The sequence below is a fragment of the Xiphophorus couchianus genome, chromosome 16 (assembly GCF_001444195.1).
Source record: "Xiphophorus couchianus chromosome 16, X_couchianus-1.0, whole genome shotgun sequence".
NCBI classification, from domain to species: Eukaryota; Metazoa; Chordata; class Actinopteri; order Cyprinodontiformes; family Poeciliidae; genus Xiphophorus; species Xiphophorus couchianus.
The window spans coordinates 10,211,171-10,230,914 of NC_040243.1; the positions used below are offsets into that span (position 1 = coordinate 10,211,171).

Below are 19,744 nucleotides of genomic sequence, written 5' to 3' on the forward strand. Positions count from 1 at the left end.
TAGAGCAGAGTTCTTTGGACTGCTTTTGACTTTAGCTGCCATCATGGTTGACCCAGTTACATTGGCTGCCTGTGTCCTTCCACTCCCTCCTCATGTTTAACACATCATGCATGCTTTAAACCATGAACATTTCTCTGAATCAGGAATGGTCTCAGATATTTTTGACAAAGCCTAAATATTTTAGTCCGTTTAAAAATGCACAAGTGTTCTTTCGGTTTCATTTGTGATTTTGTTACAAAAATAATCGCTTCTTTCATTTGGGTTGCCAACTTTTGAGGAAGGAAGTTTCAGTAGAGAAAGGAAACATTTTAAAAATGGAGGGTAATGCTTTCCTCCTTGAATGAAATGAGAATATCAAGAAAATCAAACATCAAAAGTAAAACGTAATATCTTGGGCTCTTAATAATGAAGCAGCTACAGCAACAATTACATAACAATCTTTAAGACAGACTTCACTTTGATTGGTATTGGGATGTTTCGACATTGTGAGATTTCACGCTACAACATGTCAACTAACTAGACTGATGTTAAGCATTTCACCAAACGACTTCAGGGAGTCTTGCTGTTTAACACGCTAAGCGCAACATTAAAACCCTGTGAGAACATTAACTGTTATGGCCTATTAGTGGGTATCATTAGCAATTATTACTCTTCAAACATTGTGATTCCTATTCTCTGCAAAACAAGTAATTTAATTTTAATGTAGCAGGAATGGAAGGACTATTGTGAGGCATAATTGCAATAAAGCAAAATTGTTTGTGTTTGAGATCAAGGATCACATGTGGGTGTTTGTTTTGGAGAACAGCAATGGTGGGCTTCCATGTGGATGCTGTTTTCTTTACGTGAACAGGATGGAAATAATGGGAAATTATGTGTCACTTTTTATTCATCTTCATCTTACAGTGTTAATGAAACCATTCTGAACAAAATGAAATGGCATTTATATAAGCTGAATTTCTGCTTTAATGGTTACTACTAACAGATGGTTAAGTATTCCCTTTTTACTTAGAAACCATACAACTCCTTTTTTAAATGTATTTTTAAGGATATTGTTTTTTAATGGGTATCATCTGTGTTATTGCATGTGAAGGCATTTTAATTTTACACACAATATTATGTTTCATTAAGGAAAGAAATGCATTTGTAGTAACTTTTGTTTGTGTTGCAAATACCTGAAAATGCATCTTAATAGTGCATGTCTTTTTACTTTAAATAAATTCTTAAAGAGCAACTTTAAAGATTGACATTAAAGCTGACTTCACACCAGCAGTTCAACGAACTCTTTATTGCCATTAAGAAGAAGAGGTGGAAGTGATATGTCTAGTTTTATGTTTTAATGAGGCATAAAGAATGTACAAAACATTGACATTTTCATTGCTTGTTTTCTGTTTGACAGGGACACCTTGTTGCTTTGAAATAAAATCCCTAACTTCTTCTAACCTTGATTCCACCTGACACAAGAACAATTCACAGTCATGACATTTTGACTCTTATGAGTGTCAGACAAGAAGTCATATTTTTAAAAACCCAGTTATCTTTGGAAGACAGATTTTAATAAGCCAGCCCTGGCACAGGAAATGGTGCAGTTCACACCTCACTGCAGAACAAGTGAAAATAGTCGGGCTTACAAGACATGTGGATTGGAAAAGGTGGAGCGGGATAATGCACGGCAGCTGGTCAAACACAACGAGTGAGATGGGAGAATTTAACACAAACAGTTTCCATCATAGTAAGGCCTAAAGATCTACTCATATGAGCACTAAAACATGAACAAGTAGGGTTCTGTGTGTGTTTCTGTTTGTTTTTCTATCGATGGCATCTAAATTCACACCAAATTACGGGGATTTCCATACACTTGAATGCGAAATTTGATGGATGACACTTACATTAACTGAAGGTCACAGTAAGGTTTGAGGGTTAGGGTTTAGGTTACGATTTATGCAGAAAAAAACCCTCAAACTAAATAAATATCAACACAGTTCACTTTGCATCTTCTTTAACTCTTTCCTTACCTTTTTTGTCTGTTTTCTAATGATGGGCCTTGTTTTCACGGACTTTGATGATGTTATATGAAGAATGGTGAACAGCTTGTGCTGGCGGAGGTGCTGCATGGCCACCTGGTAAGTAGGCAGACTGGTTACCAATCTGAATGCTTGAAAAAGACATGGGATGTTTGCTTAGGAAAGCGGTTATGCATCACATCTTTTAGCTTTCGCTGCTAATGCTTAGCTTGGGTGCCATTATGGATGATCTACAGTTACCTGTATGCAGCATGTAGACTCTGCCGCTCTGCTTTTATATTTGATCGTTTCCATAGTAACTTTTTGGATTAAAATAGTTAAGAGTTACTACCACTAGCTGGTGGAGAGCTTGTTGCTGTAGGTATTCATTTAAGGCTGGTGGAGTGATGTTATTTCTGACCGAAGAGTCAGTCTATCTGCATGGATTTGTCCTATCAAGAGGTCATTAACAATTTTCCAGATGTTTTTGGCCACCTCGTTATGGTAAAGCTGCTAATTTATAGGTGGTGCGGTTGGTCACGCAAATTGACACCAACACATTTAACTCCTCAGCAAGTGCAAGGGTAAATGTCTCTTGTATTTGGGTCTCGCATGGTGAACTCAGCTGAAGATCGCCCGTGATCAGCTCTTAGTCACTTTGCATTATATCCAGAGCTGAATTTAGCACAATGAGACGCCCCGGGCCAGTCTGCTGCAGCCAGTCTGCGCTGGATGCTGAGAAAGAACAAAGATCAAGATGTGCGGAGTAAATCACTGTACAGTAGTTTTTAAAAAATGTAGTATTTGTTTAGAATTCAATTAAAATAAATGCTACCCTTAAGTCTATTTTAAAATTTAACAGAATAGACTATCATTTTAGACAATAACATCTTGAAGCATTGTAACAAATTTGTGTAGTTTATCATGGCAAATTAACGACTAGAAAAATGTACATACTTTGCAAACATCCATCCATCCATCCATTTTCTGTTCACCCTTGTCCCTAATGGGGTCGGGAGGGTTGCTGGTGCCCATCTCCAGCTACGTTCCGGGCGAGAGGCGGGGTACACCCTGGACAGGTCGCCAGTCTGTCGCAGGGCAACACAGAGACATACAGGACAAACAACCATGCACACACACACTCACACCTAGGGAGAATTTAGAGAAACCAATTGACCTGACAGTCACGTTTTTGGACTGTGGGAGGAAGAGAACCCACGCACGCACAGGGAGAACATGCAAACTCCATGCAGAAAGACCCCGGCCGGGAATCGAACCCAGGACCTTCTTGCTGCAAGGCAACAGTGCTACCAACTGCGCCACTGTGCAGCCCCACTTTGCAAACAGTTTCATATTATTTAGTTATTTAAAGCAGCATACACAAGACATTTATTGCAATTTATTCAAAGAAACTTTACAGACATTGCAACTGGTGTGAAATACTTGTATAAAAATCTGAGACCTACATAATTTTGCTAAGTCAGACATTGCTATCAAGAGCATTCCACTGAAATATTAAAGAGCCAAAAAAAAAAAAAACAAACATGTGGCCTTTTCTTTTTATTTTTTTTACTGCAAAACAAGCTGTTGAACCGTTCCAGTTTCACAAACTCCTTTTCGTTATGTGAAAATCGCCACTTTGGGGTTTAAGAAACATTCTCAAGCTTTAGCTTCCTGGGTCTGCTTTCCTGTGCATGCCCCACTGCCAGTCTCAGCACAACTCCAGCATTTATTATGTAAGTTTTCACTTTGTTATCATTCAACACCAGGCTAACAGGCTTGGAGGGGGAAAGCAGAGGTGAGAGTGGTGCGGATGTCGTGTAATTAATCTTTCAGCCATGCTGCAGTTATTGTTGTGACTGACTGTGCTCAGGGCACATTAAAAACAACAGGGGCAGACTAAAGACAGTGATGAAAATAGCAACAGGGGAATGAGTGGAATGATTATTGGCAAGTAGATGGGCTTTTCCCTGCTGTTGCAAATGCTAATGGAATAATTAAAAGTATCTTTGATGGATGTGTTTAATTAATAGCAAAACATTTGTCTTATAGAAAAAGATTAAGTTGTCTGCAATGTAGAAGGCAAAAAGAAAAAAATACTGTGCAAGTGAAATACTTAAATTCAGTATGTCTAACACTCGCTGCAAATGGATGTAATGTTGATGGAATAGGTGACTCTTAAGAGGTGTATTTACTGGTTTTCTTAAAGTGGCATTGGAAAATCAATGCCATTATAAAATCTGTCCGAAATAAAAAGGAAGCATCTGGATGCAGCAGCTTGGTGCTTGTCTACTGTTTACTAATTCCAATGTATATTCATTATGACCACTATATTGTATTATAAAAGCCTCTTTTTACTTTTTTTTTTACAAAAAAGTCTAATTTTTAGGTTTTTTTATTTATTTTCTTACTCCAGATGTCTTTCATGATATTGTGTGAAGAAGTTAAACATCTCACCAAACATATGTGGTTTCTGCTTGTTTTCTTAATAAGTTTTAGTGTTTATCATTTCCAGGAAAACTATTCAGAAAAATGTTGCTGCTAATGTTTCAGCAAGTCACTTTTTTTTGAGACATGGCCATATACGCACAACTAAAATTGTGTAAAAATATTGTGTTTCCGTCAAGTTGTCAGGTTGCTTTGGGGTTGTAGATCAACTTTGTTTCTGTTCTACATTAGTTCTTATTATTTTTATGTATTATTTATTTCTTGTGCTAATTTTTTTGTCTTTGTTAAATTTGATTTCCCTTTTCGCCTGTTTATGTTTTCTCCTCTTCCCTCCCTTGTGTCATTCTCTCTTGCTGTAAGGGGAGGCATTTTTTCCAAGTAGTTCCAGTTTTCTTTTGTCAGTCCACAGAATATTTTCCTTCAAGTCTTGGGGATCATCAGAATATTTTTTGGCAAATTTAAAATGTACATCTGTGCTCTTGTTGGCCAGCTATAAGTTGTTGGATAATATTTAGGCTTTAGATGTTGTTCTGGTTTCTTTTTGTTCCCTCCTGGATGAGGTACCAACCTTAACGCTAAGATTATTAGTGTTCTGGAAGAATTTTAATATCATGGTATGACCGTAGCCTGGTGTGATGGCAAATTTTTGGAAGTAATGTTCCCATTAACATTTTTACATCAAACTCCATATACATACCTTAAATAAAATTTAAGAAGTTGGGTTAAAAAAATTGAAAATTAATGTAATTATGAAAGCAGCAATTTCAAGTGCAAACCTAGTATGTTAATACAGTGAAAGGTGAGAATTCCCGCATTCACCGCTGCTTATATAAAGTGAGCAAAAAGCAGGAACGTTGTGGTTGCTGCTGGGAGTGATTATCCGGTGATGAAAACTGGAAACATTTTAAACCCCCTTCACACTCTTTGTTGATAGATTTGCTTTGAATTTGGTAGGATATTAGGAAGAAGTGTTCCATTCAAACATAAGCAGCCAACAAGAGAAATCAGAGATTTTTATGTTCTAATGTTTTTCTCCCAGTGCTGTTTGAATGATCTTTGTGAATTTTAACAGGCGTAATTAATCAATTATAGCTGTAAGTGGTTTGTTGTGCTCTCCTGCCAGGGATTAATAGGCTCATTGATGTGATGGCAGAGCAGCAATTTCACCAGAGGCTCTAAAGCTGTGTTAGAAGCGGCCTTCAGGCAAAACCGAGATGAGATTGCATCCGGGTGGCAGTGTTTAAATTACCTTGTTAGACTGCCAGTCGGTAGTAATCATGTTCCACTGGCTGTACCTGATAAGCACCAGCAGTATTTCCATTCAGGCTCTGTCATATCTCACGAGTGTCATTTCTGTGCATCATTTACCAGCTCTGTTCTTCTCTCCCTTCTCCCCTGAGACACCTTCATCCGAGAACCAGCAGCCATAAAGACGAGCGATCCTCCTGACAACAGGGACTGATGTTCAGCACCAAATAGCAATCGCATGTCTCCTCCGTTCCAACCACCCCTGTATCTGGATTACTGTCATCAGCCACGAACGGTAGGAAATATGCACAGAGAGCAGCGCATTCCTTCACCTTTTTTGTTTCAAAGTTACAATCTGAAACAAAGTTCACCTTATTAGTTTAACTATCAAACCCCAACTTATCACATTTACAAATTATCCACTTAATCAGATATATAAGTGTAAATGAATAAATACTTTGCCTCTTAGATTGTAAGCTATTATTGGTTTTTAAAACTCGGCCCCTTTCCTGTACAAAACTGATGAAAGAGCTGCTACTCCAAGTAGATGTGCTCTGATTTGATCCAGTCGATTTAACTGTTTCTTTCTTCTATGAAGTCAGTAATGAAGCTACTATTAGCTCTCTACTTTTTTAAAAACTGAACGTACTTCTGGACCAGCGCTTCACCACTTTTGTGTCCACTCTGTCTTCTCAAACCCACATTCTCTTTTTTTGATGACCCAAAAGCAAAAACAGTGACAAGTGATTTACGTTTAAAAGATCAGTTATATAAATATTAATCATTGTATCTTAACAGGTAGGTATGAAGATGTCCAGGCTAAAAGAACAGCAGAATGATTAGAAGAGGTCTTATAATGATGATGGATTGTAAATTTTGTGTGACAGGAAGGATAGTGAAATGGTGAGCGGTGGTTGGAAATGCAGGAGCGACAGTGCTGAAGGTAAGTATGGAATTCTCTTCCTGCAGGCTGAACACCTGAGTGAAGGTGTGAATGTTTCAAAGAGCAAAAGTGGGTAAGTTCAGGTAATCATGAGGACGTGGAAATGAAGGCAGAAGGTGGGCAGGTGGGTGAAAGCGGGAAGCATAATCTGAGGTAAAAGCCTGTAACAATTGTAAGTGAACAGACTTTTTCACTAAAGTAATTAACATAACCCGCTGACATTAGCATTAAAATACAGCATTATTTTACCATCTAACAATTTCTTTTCTGATCCTCTGAGAGAGGTGCAGTGAGGTAAAACCAGGTCATTGTAAAATGCAAAGTACCACAATAATAATTTTTATTTTATTTATTTATTTATTTCGAACAGACTTTAAAACAATCAAAAAGAAAATAAAATAAAATGGAATGAAACAACTTAAGAAATAAAATATGAAACAAATTATTATGCCCATGTGACATGCAAAATTTTTCTGTTCGAAAAGGAGCAGGTAGAAGATACATCTTATAATGTCCTGCCCCTTTAATTTATTTGGACTCATTTTGGTTAAAGCTACCCAACAGTATAAAGTCAGTATTTTGGTGAAATATATAACCCAGCAGTTTTTGAGAGTGTGTTCCAGAATCAATTACAAAAACCCTCAATCCCAACTTTTCCATGATATTTTGCTGTAAACCGTCATTCAATCCAGTTCTTGCCTTCTTATATTAATGTTTCAGCTAAATATAATCTAACAACTCAAAAAATAAAAATCTGTTTATTATATTTACTCATCTGCATTCATACACCCATTGTTATTCCATAAGATTAATATGAAGTCAGTAGATTCTTTGCAGCTACACCAGGTTCAAGTCTTCTGGGAAGGCTTCTCTGTAACGTTTTAGGAGAGTGTTGATTGGAGTAATTTGGGGAATTTTCTTCAAGAGACGGATTTGTGAGACTAAAAACTGATGTTGGATGAAAAAGCTTGGGTTACTGGACCTGAGGAGCCGCAGCTCTTAAAAACAACACTAAGCATCACAAGTAACATAATGCAGACAGAAAAATCAACACATTTTTGGAAATGCCACTAACAGCTGGCTATGGAATAATTATAAGAGAGGAAATTTCATGATTTGACTTATTGCACAAGTAGCATCTTTTGAATTTACCATCTGGCATTCACTGAGCTCTTGAGAGCAACCTATTCTTTCACTAATGTGTGTGGGAGCCGTCCGTATGTCTTTTGCTGAAATGTAATCACCTTTAGCGGATGAAGGGATGAGGAAAATAGGAAGCTCTGGGTGGATGAATGAGTAATTTAGTGTATATATGTATATTAAAAACAAGCTGGAACATGCTGTCCATATCAGGGCTGAAAATAAAGTTAAACCTGATGAGTTGTTATGGATTCTGTCGCAGCCACTCTATGAAAATAAATCTGGATAATGCTCCATTTGTATAACCTGTCATAGGAAGTTGCTTATTGAACAGGTCAGTATACCAACTGACCTCTTGACCTGCCTCATTTCAGGAGGAAACTATTCAGTCATCGCCCGATGGCACCCTGCTCCACTAATAACGAACATCCGCCTCTCTTAAGGTTGTTCTTTATCAGGGGTACAAGGGGGCGTGCAAAACAACATCCCTCTGACCCCGTTCTTCCGCTGTCTAATAGAAAAGGTATATTAGGTTCATAATGACAGGCGCCCAAAAGAACATTTCAGCTATAATGTCAGGTGTTTCTATTATCTTAGATTTGCATTTAGGCTAAATCTGTTGTTTGTTTTAAATCAAGTCAATTTGGCCACAGGGCTAAAATATAACTGCTAAGGAAATGAAAGCAATTGTTTTGTAATACATGCACAAAACAATGTTTGACTGTTCTTAGGCGTTAATAGATACATGACGATTCAAAGTGCATTTATGCAAAACATAAATCACATTTAGAGGCCGTCGAAGACTGGGGGAAGTGAGTTTATTTTAGAAATCTATTAGGGCTAAATATCCACCGAATTTACCATAAATGAGGCTTAAATGAAGGAAAACATTGCTGTGTGGATTTTCATTTAACTCGGCGTGTCCTACAGGATCCATTAGGGGTTTTCAGGAAACTGGAGACGAGTTCTCATGAAAACAAGAGAAATTCATATTAAAATTACCTTTATCTCTGTCGGAAATGTAGCAGAGTTTTGTTGTTCTGGTTTGTGGAGGCAAATGTTAGACTTTCCATGCTTCGGGAGATTAAAGGAGAACCTGGGGATGACCAATCAAGTTTATTTGAATTATTTATAATAGTTTGAGATGTAACTTTGACTACATTTGGCTTTTGAGCTTTTTGAATTGACTAGACATGACTATATAGCGACTGATTGCAATGTTGTCCGTACATACAAGCTCCACATGTTTTGGAATAAGGACTTTGCTTTGACTAGGCCTAAAGCTGGCATACTATAAATTTAACATCCTTCATGTTACTCAGAGGTTTTTGAAATCGTGCCTTACACTTGTATTTAGTGACAAAATTTTCCATAGTGACTGGAATTGTGTTACCCATTACATACTTATGTATCGGTACTACTAGATTAAATTGAATATATCACAAATTTTATTGTCTAAAATGGAATATGTTTATTTTTTATCTTTTTTACTTCTGGAAGTAAAAAGCAACTGAACCGCAGCTTTACACCGCTGCATCAACCTTGCAAATCCTTTCCTTCAATTCACTTCTCTTGAAATAATTGGATGACCGGGAGGAAGATGTTTGTCAAATTAAATCTGCTAAATTAAAACAGTTAATTTTGAATTTCAGAAAAACATAAATAACGAGAAACTGAAAATGTTTCTACTGAATCTTTGTTAGCTGTAAAACATAATCATGAACGTTAGCAGAAGTAAAAACACATAAGATATGCAGGAAATTAATCTTTGAGTTTTACTTTTGAAGTGAAATATTAAAATAAATTAACTTTAATATTTCAGTTTAGTGGGATATACCTGCATTAATTTACTTTTTGTTTGATGGCATTAAGCAGCTGTAGTAATTCTTTTTGTTGGTTTTCTTTATTAAGTCAATCCTTCCTTGCTTACAATCTTTATTTGAAAGAACACTTTGGGTTCCAGAAACATTTTGTCATATCTCAAATATCAAAAATTGTTAAATTAACCCACAATGTAACCTCCAAAGCCATTGGAGGCTGAAGCCTCCCACAAGGCAGATGGTTTGAGCTCCACCCTCACATAACCCTGAGAAAAAACCAGGCGTAGTTAAAGGAATGGATGAAAAATGCTTTCTATGATGGAACACCTGTCAGATCTCTATTCTGACAAATGTTCTTTTCACACTGCGCGCCCAGCCAAGAAAAAACCCGCTGTCTGACAACGAGGAACCCATCTGTCTAAGAATCTATAGGATTGTTTGGAAAATGGTTCACACGCGGGGTCAAAGTCTCGTCTTCAAAGAAAAAGAACTCTTTGCCCTCCTGATTGTTATCAGGACAAGGATAGATTTTCCATTCAAATAAACCCACTTTCATGTCCATGTCAAACTCAGCATTGTGTGTATTTTATCAGCCATGAGAAACTAGAATGTTCTAATGTTTTGTAAAGGTGGTGAAAAGTAAGTATCTCTTTGGAAGGAAGAACCGCTGCGACCACACCATCGCCGCAGGAGCAGAGGGTTGCCAGAGGACACTGAGTTAAGAGCTGAAGCCTCTGCTGTTCGTAAAGAAACCAGACACAAGAACCAAGCTGGAAGCCTCAAACACTCCAGCAAAGAGATTAATGATTATGGAAAGAGCTCCAAGTTCAACAGCCCTTTATTTGGAAATGCTTCCTGTATTAGTAGCGATTAAGTGGTGGGATTAAAAGCCATTCGGTCAAGTGCACAATCTTTCCGCTGGAGCCGCTGCGCTGCAGTCCTTGCACAGAAAGCTGGATGCTGCAGTGAGACATCTGTAAGCTATTTATGTATGAAAACATGTAGCGGGGAAGCTGTGTGGTCCAGTAACCATAATTTTACACTTTCCTGAGAGATGAAGTAGCAGCTGATGTATTTTTCTTTCACAGATTTAAAAACAAGAAAATGCAGGACTATTAACGGCAGCGTTGATCCAATTTATTTTTCCTCTCTCTCTTTAGGCGTTGCCATGTTCCCTTTGTGAATGGGTTCACTGTCACTATGCACTGCTGTTCTGTGTTAGGTTAGAAAGCAAAAATGATTACTTTTCACCATTATTAGCTCCTGTTCATCCAGTGCTGTTTTAAGCACTATAATGAATTCTGACTTCAGAGGCTGAGGCATAATTTTGGCTAATTTCTAACAGGCTCCATGGACCAAAATTAAAGCAATGCCTAAATTGCTCTGACAGGAATTTATTTAAAAATAAAATAATCAGCCTTGAAAATTTGGACATAACACCACATAGCCTCTCCAGGTCTGCTGTTGCTTCAGATCGGGGAGTTTCTTGTTTGTGGAGCGGAGTGGTTCAAAACTGAAGCTTCCATTTCAAAAAAGAAAATATGAGAATAAAATCATGCAAACAAATTTAAATGTGAAAATCTGGCGAATGTGATCCGATTAACACCGAGTTTCACAATTATTAGCAGTAGTGAGCAGCTGCCTCTTGTTTTTGTGTTCTCCTTGTCTACTGGAGTGTGAGCTGCAAAGGTAAATTCAGGCAACTTCACAATCAAATACCCAACATATCATGGATTCTTGGCAATTAAAGGAGGACAGATCATTTAAGAAATTTTGTTGCGTTTTTACTTATTCCATTTTAAATGTGTGGGGACAGCGTGGATTCTGTTCAAAAGCAGCAATGTTTTTGAGTTTTGTTGCATTCGCCCGTCTGAACCAAAAGGTGATTCAAACCTGATGTTCTGGTTTGCCTGTCAAGACTCATTATCACCCTTATGTAAGACTTTTATGACGTCTCTCTTGGCTTTAGTGCCTGTTTACGTGAAGATCAGAGCTCTGCCCGGCTGCAGAGGGACGCAGCGGACCTGAGTGGAGAGGAGGACGGCACGTAGGTTTCGATCCACAGTCAGACCTCAAGAGAGAAAAAAACCCCAAAAAAACTATCTTTGGCCCCACTCTCCATCCCACAAACTTTTCCATAATGTAAAACCATCGCTCATTCTTTCAGCTCTGTCATCTGTCCAAACCAAGGACATCAACGCTGTTACCACGCGGTGAAATACTGGCAGCTACGCTTGCAGTTAGCGAAAAGCCTGGGATCTGCAATACTGGGTATTTTTCTTAGTAGGATATGATTTCTCAGATTTATGGCTCCTTTGTTGCATGCAGACGGTGTCTAGAGGGTCATCTGAATGGCGTTGTAAAAGCGGTTTTGCAGCACTTTAATATTTCACCACTTTCCAGGGCAGGTCCAGGGTGGCACAGGTGATGAAATGATCAGGTCCTCTAAAAAATAAATAAATAAAAAAAAGGCAGAAATCCAACAGACACGGAGAGTGAGTTAATGTGGTAAGTTCCTGAAAGAAACCCAGCAGGTTCTGCCTTATGATGTTTGTTTAAAGCTCTTACTTTTACCCTCAAGTACTTTCAACTTTCAAAATGAACCGTCTCATTGCTGCTGTGGTGTCTAGCACAGAAACTTGCAGTTGACAAGTGTAAAGTAGAACTCTGTATCTTTTTAATAATCTTAGAATATCTAGTCCACACGGATAATCCACTAGATTAAGAAAAAAAATCTCCCTTCTAAAAAGCATTTCTTTAAATGACATTTTTGTTTGCATGAAAACATAAAGTGCAAAAAGAGTCGACCAGCTCTGCTTTGTAAAATACCCAGGTCATTGGTCGTCTTAAAAAAAAAAAAAGTGAAACAGGAATTCCACCAGGAACCATATCTAGTCCCATTCGTTTTGTCGTCCAGATGTGTGTTCTCATATTAAACTATGCTGATGATCCAGTTGCTCATGTTGCTGGTAAAATCCGTGATGCTGTTACACAAAAGCAAAATTCATATTTAGGAGGCTTGGTGCTTAATCCAAGGTACAAAGAAAACTAATATATATTTTAAAAAAACATTTTAATACCACTGAATAGATACTGAAAGAGATTTTCATCATACTTTCTCTTCCACATTTTAGAAAATGCATTTTAATTATCCTAAATGTCTGAAGAAATGTACACCTCAACTCCTTTCTCAAAGAAGTGTGTAGTGAGCACAAATACACGGATCTGACCGTTCTTTCACCGACAAGAACTGCTTTCACCAAGTCCTTTCAAAATGTCAACTCACCCTAAACATAAGTGTTAAGTTCAAAAAGGAGTGTTGTCTAAATATAATATGAGCATGTAAGTAGTTTTAATATGCTAACTTAGAAAAGTTAAAATCTTGTAAAATATTTCTTGAGTCACAAAATAAAATGATTTCTAAATGTGTTGAAATTTTAACATTGAAAAAGAGCTGTTTGGGGTTTCCATGTCCCCACCCTGTGTGCATGAGTTTTCTCTGGTTTGCAAGCTAGGTGAATGTGCTGTTAGAGTGGTATTAGTGTTGTTGTAAGTGTAGTTTTAGCACCCCCAACAGGAGATTTTGTAAATAGCAAGTGACGTCACAGGAAGTACAAAATCGGTGGATGTTTACATGGTGCTTGATGTCTGATCATCATCCACGTCTATCTGCCTCCATCCTTCGTCTTTCGTGTTATCGTCTGTAGGTATACTGTTTGTTATCTACTTATGTTTAGCTTATTCACTATATTTTACTGTAACAAAATGGTGCATGTTGTAATCGTATTTTTTGTTGTATTTATTTCAGTTTCACACTTTCTGCATTAGTAAACCTGTGGACAAAGAGAATTGTCTTCAGTGTGTTAATGGAAGAAAGGTGTTGAACCTTGCTGCCGGTCCTCTACTTCGTGGTGAAGTGGGAAAGACAGTACAGTGAAAAGACGGCACGTTATACACGAGGCAATCCAGTGAGTGTCACTACAGCAACTGTCATCACACAATACAGCTTCTTCCGACCTGCAATATGGAGACAAAGTCAGCGTCATTAAAGACAAGGTCTTATGCATCAATGTCATCCACTCGTTCCAGTGGAACAGCAACTAGCGCTGCAGCTGCAAAAGCCAGGGCTAACGCTGAAGCGGCAAAGGCACGTTTAGTATTTGCAGAAAAAGAAATGAAGTTAAAAATGGAAAAAGCTCGTCTAGAAGCTTCAATGGAAATGTTGACTATAGAAAAGGAGACTGCTGCAGCCATAGCAAAGGCAGAAGCTTTAGAAGCAGTGGTGGGAGCAAGTGAAGGAAAACACAGCTGTAGGCTTCCTTTCATCTCATCAGTAGTTGACTCTTCCGAGCGCACAAAAGAGTATGTGAAGAACCAGGCTAAACTTTCAACAGACATGCATGTGGAATCACACGATGCGCCGTGTTTACAGTCACAACGGCTACCTCTAGAACAACCTTCACACAATACGTTGTACATGCCACATCTCACTCCACCAAGAGATGATTGCACTGCTGTTGCTAATATTTTTAAAACACAGCAAAAAAGCCTTAACCCATTTATCACAATGTATGTCAACGCCACCTCATCGCAAGAGATGGAGCACCAGTACAGAACTATAACAGAAAGTGATCAAGATTCTGTAATGCCTGCACACAGTCCCACTGTAAATCAGCAACCATGTGACACGAACAATGCCATGGAAGCTCGTCCCACATCCCAACGTGGCAACTTCCAGCAGCCTGCTCACTCAACTGGTTCGCAGATGACAGACTTCGTCAGATTTCTAGCACGAAGAGAACTTGTTACAACAGGTCTTTTACAGTTTAACGACAGACCGGAGAACTACAGGGCCTGGCGACGTTCATTCCAGAATGCCATAAGAGACTTAAACCTAACATGTGATGAAGAAATGGACCTGCTTGTCAAATGGCTGGGAAGTGAATCAACTGAGCATGCAAAACGCATAAGATCTATCCATATAAACCAGCCAGCTAAAGGGTTAAACATGATCTGGAACAGATTAGATGTGTCTTATGGTGCATCTGAAGCTATTGAGAAAGCATTGTTTGAGAGACTTGATCGTTTTCCAAAAATTGGAAACAAGGATCACACCAAACTTCAGGACCTCAGTGATTTATTGATGGAATTAGATGCAGCTAAGACTGAGGGAGATCTGCCTGGTCTTTCTTATCTTGATACTCCCAGAGGTGTACATGCAGTAGCACAAAAATTACCTTATAGTATACAAGAAAAATGGCTCTCTCATGGATCTTCTTATAAACAATTACATTGTGTACCGTTCCCCCCATTCTCAGTCTTTGTTTCATTCATCTACAATCAAGCACAAATAAGGAATGATCCTAGCTTCAACTTTGTTTGTCAAGATGAAGTTAAAGTTAACATACAAAGACCTCCATGGAAAAACAGAACAAGGGAAATCTCAGTTCACAAAACAGAAGTATCAGCTGCTGCGTGTTCAGACAACAAATACAAAAAGAACATGGAGGATCCAGATAGGAGATGTCCAATACATAACAAGCCCCACACATTACAGAAATGTCGTACATTTCGGGAAAAACCTTTAGAAGAAAGGAAAACTTTTCTCAAAGAAAATGGCATCTGTTTTAAGTGTTGCAACTCCTCAGCACACACTGCCAGAGACTGCCAAACTATTGTTAAGTGCACTGAATGCACCAGTGACAGACACTCTTCAGCACTACACCCGGGTCAGGCACCATGGGTTAAAGACATCCAACCACCAATAAAGCACGGCGGGGAGCCAGAACCCATTCAAACTTCAGAAGTTACTAGCCAGTGCACTTCAGTCTGTGGAGAAGACCGTGCAGTCAAGAACTGCTCCAAGATATGCCTGGCCAGAGTCTATCCTAAAGGAGAAAGTGACAAAGCCATAAAGGCTTATGTTATCATAGATGAGCAGAGTAACAGGTCTCTGGCACACTCGAGTTTCTTCGACACGTTTGGTGTTCAAGGCCCGGCTGCTTCGTACTCACTAAAGACTTGCTCTGGAATGTCTGAAAATATGGGAAGAGTAGCTTCAGACTTCTGTATAGAGTCAATGGATGGTAAAACAGTGCAGCTACTACCAAGTCTGCTGGAGTGTAACGAGATACCAGACAACAGAGCAGAAATTCCAACACCGAGTGCTGCTCTTTATCATGAACATCTCAAACCAATCGTTCACCTCATCCCAGAACTCGAACCAGATGTTCCTATTATGCTCCTACTTGGACGTGACATCATCAGGCTTCATAAGGTTCACAAATGCATCAATGGCCCACCAGAAGCTCCCTATGCTCAGAAACTTGCTTTAGGATGGGTGATTGTGGGCAAAGTCTGCCTTGGGCGTGTTCATAAGCCACTCAGCGTGAACACATATTTCACCAACATTCTCGAACAGGCTCGTACAACCATTTTTGAGCCCTGTCCAAGTGTTCTACATGTTAAAGAGAGATACAGTCCCAAAAGATCAAAGGATGTCAATGAGGTAGAAGATTTTGAGCTAGGTCGCACAGTGTTCCAACTTACCAGTGAAGATAATAAACAAGCTTCATCCTTTGAAGATCTTGCCTTCATGGCAATAATGAAACAAGGAGTAAAAAAGGATGCTAGTAATAGCTGGGTTGCTCCTCTACCATTCAGACAGCCAAGACAGCACCTCCCTGATAATAGACAGCAGACTATTAGGCGATTTCACTCTCTCAAACACAACCTAGAGAGGAAACCGGAGATGAGCCAACACTTCTTCTCCTTTATGGAAAAAATATTTGAAAATGGACATGCTGAAGTAGCTCCACTTCTCAACCTAAACCAGGAACGGTGGTACCTTCCTATTTTTGGGGTGTATCACCCAAAGAAGCCTGGCAACATTCGTGTTGTGTTTGATTCAAGTGCACAGCATCAGGGGGTGTCTTTAAATGATGTTCTCTTGAAAGGACCAGACCTCAACAATCTACTCCTTGGTGTTCTGATGAGATTTCGCAAAGAAGCCATTGCCATAACTGCAGACATCAAACAAATGTTTCATTCCTTCCTTGTGAGGGAAGAGGATCGTAACTTCTTACGGTTTTTTTGGTTCAAGGACAACGACCCTACACAGGAAGTCATCGAGTACCGCATGACAGTGCATGTGTTTGGAAACAGCCCCAGTCCAGCAGTCGCTATTTACTGCCTTAGGCAAGCTGCGATGGAAGGAGAACCACATCATGACCCTGGAGTGAAAGACTTTGTCAACCGTGACTTCTATGTGGACGATGCACTTAAGTCCTTTTCTACTGTAAAGGGTGCAGTCAGTTTGCTGAAGAACACACAGGATGTTCTAGCAAACTCTAACTTGAGGCTCCACAAAATTGCTTCTAACAACAAAGAAGTTATGGAAGCTTTTCCTGCTGAAGACCGTGCAAACGACTTGAAGGATTTGGACCTAAGCTCAGACGTTCTTCCTGAACAACGGAGCTTGGGACTGAACTGGAACTTGGAGTCTGACGCATTTGTATTCAAAATCGATCAAGTAGAGAAACCCTTTACCCGTCGAGGCGTCTTGTCTGTGGTAAACAGTGTGTACGACCCTTTAGGATTCGTGGCTCCTGTGACCATCCAAGGGAAGTACATTCTGAGAGAACTGACACAGCAAAGAGTAGACTGGGATTCTCGCCTTCCTGACATGATGGAGGAACAATGGATGATTTGGCGAGATTCACTGCAAGATCTAAGTAGCTTGAAGATTCCAAGACCCTATACCGAAGTTTCCCTTTCAACAGCAAAGACAAGAGAACTGTGTGTTTTTTTGGACGCATCAACCAAGGCTATAGCAGCAGTTGCCTATCTCAAGGTGGTGAATGAGGCAGGAAATATACAAACTGGCTTTGTCATGGGGAAGGCAAAACTGGCACCCAGACCTGAACACACAGTTCCCAGACTTGAGCTTTGTGCAGCTGTACTGGCTGTAGAGCTGGCAGACTTCATATCATCTGAACTTGACGTGTATGTGGATGCAACAACCTTCTACACTGATAGTAAGGTGGTGCTCGGATACATAAATAACGAAACAAGGTGTTTTTATGTATATGTTAGCAACCGTGTTGTGCGCATAAGAAGATCTTCCCATCCCAAGCAGTGGAAGTATGTGTCAACAGTAGAAAATCCGGCAGACTGTGCAACAAGATCTGTACCAGCTGCCTTTCTCTCAAATACCTCTTGGCTTAGAGGGCCTAGTTTTCTTACTGAGCCTAGACAAGAATCTTTAGAACAAGGTTCCTTTGAGCTTGTGGAGCCAAACGTGGATGTTGAAGTCCGTCCCCAAATCTCCACTCTGAAAACACAGGCTTCTCTTACATTGCTTGGTTCCCATCGCTTTTCTAAGTTCTCTACCTGGCAAGCTTTGAGACGTGCCATTGCTACTCTTCTTCATGTTGCAATCAGCTTTCATACGGTCACAGAAAACAGACAGTGTAAAAGGTGGCACTTATGTCAGAAAGCAGGCACACCTGACCAGCTCAATCTATCAGAGGATGTCATTATTCGGACTGTCCAGGAAGAGGCATATGCTGAAGAATTGGCTTGTCTCAAAAACGGTCAAGTGATCTCACGAAGAAGTCCTCTTAAGGCCCTGGATCCCTTTATTGATGAACACAACATCCTAAGAGTAGGTGGTCGGATGAGACATGGAGAAATATCTCTGGAAGAAAAGCACCCTAAGATCATTCCTGGTAAGACCCATATTGCCACACTGTTGGTCCGATATTACCATGAACAAACCCTGCACCAAGGTCGTCACTTCACCGAAGGTGCAATTCGTGTAGCAGGTATCTGGATTATTGGTTTGAAGAGACTGGTTGGCAATGTCATTTATCATTGTGTCACATGTCGAAAGCTCCGTGGTGTCCCTCCACAACAAAAGATGGCCGACCTGCCAGCAGATCGTCTCTCCATGGACCCTCCATTTACTTACATTGGATTGGATGTGTTTGGCCCATGGAATGTTGTTGCAAGGCGTACAAGGGGTGGTCTCGCCCATAGTAAAAGATGGGCTCTGATATTCACTTGCATGGCTGTTAGAGCAGTTCACATTGAGGTTATCGAGTCTTTAGACACCTCCTGCTTTATCAATGCCCTCAGGAGATTTTTGGCCATTCGAGGTCCTGTGAAACAGATCCGATCGGACAGAGGCACAAATTTTGTGAGTGCATCAGCAGACCTAAGGATCCCATCTAATATTGACTCCAAATCTGTTGAGAAGTATTTGGCAGACAGAGGCTGCTCATGGGTCTTTAACCCCCCACATGCATCTCATATGGGTGGCTCGTGGGAAAGGTTAATTGGCATAGCCAGAAGAATCCTGGATTCAATGTTTCTGCAAGTTGGGACGTCAAGTTTGACACATGAGGTGCTTACTACACTGATGGCAGAAGTGGTAGCGATTATAAATTCAAGGCCTCTCCTACCAGTGTCTACTGATCCAAGTGACCCAGTTATACTCACCCCAGCTACCCTCTTAACTCAAAAGACGGGTGTTCCATCAGTTCCACCTGAAGATCCTAATGTTAAGGACCTCTGTAAGCAGCAATGGCGCCAAGTCCAACATCTGGCCCAAACTTTCTGGAGCAAATGGAGAAGACAGTATCTGTCAACATTGCAGCCAAGAAGGAAGTGGCACGACAATCAGACGAATCTGGAGACTGGGAGCATTGTGCTTCTACGGGACCAGCAACTCAAGAGGAATGAATGGCCCCTGGGCATAATTACTCAAGTTCTCCCCAGTCAAGACAACAAGGTCCGCAAAGCAGAGGTCAAGGTGTCCAGGCAGGATGGAACTAAAGTATTTCTGAGGCCAGTGACGGAGCTCATTCTTCTGTTATCGCCACCGTAGGACTAAACTGTTTTAGAAGTGTTTCTTATTCAACGTTGATAGTGGCATTTATCTATGCCAGGCGGGGAGTGTGCTGTTAGAGTGGTATTAGTGTTGTTGTAAGTGTAGTTTTAGCACCCCCAACAGGAGATTTTGTAAATAGCAAGTGACGTCACAGGAAGTACAAAATCGGTGGATGTTTACATGGTGCTTGATGTCTGATCATCATCCACGTCTATCTGCCTCCATCCTTCGTCTTTCGTGTTATCGTCTGTAG

General features: G+C 39.9%; 1 protein-coding gene across 1 annotated transcript; it reads left to right on the top strand.

Moving 5' to 3' along the window:
* The first annotated feature begins 13,125 nt into the window (after positions 1-13,125).
* On the top strand, positions 13,126-19,744 carry LOC114159423 (uncharacterized). Its single transcript, XM_028041394.1, has one exon. The coding sequence runs from the start codon at positions 13,624-13,626 to the stop codon at positions 19,486-19,488; it is 5,865 nt and encodes a 1,954-aa protein (XP_027897195.1). The 5' UTR covers positions 13,126-13,623; the 3' UTR covers positions 19,489-19,744.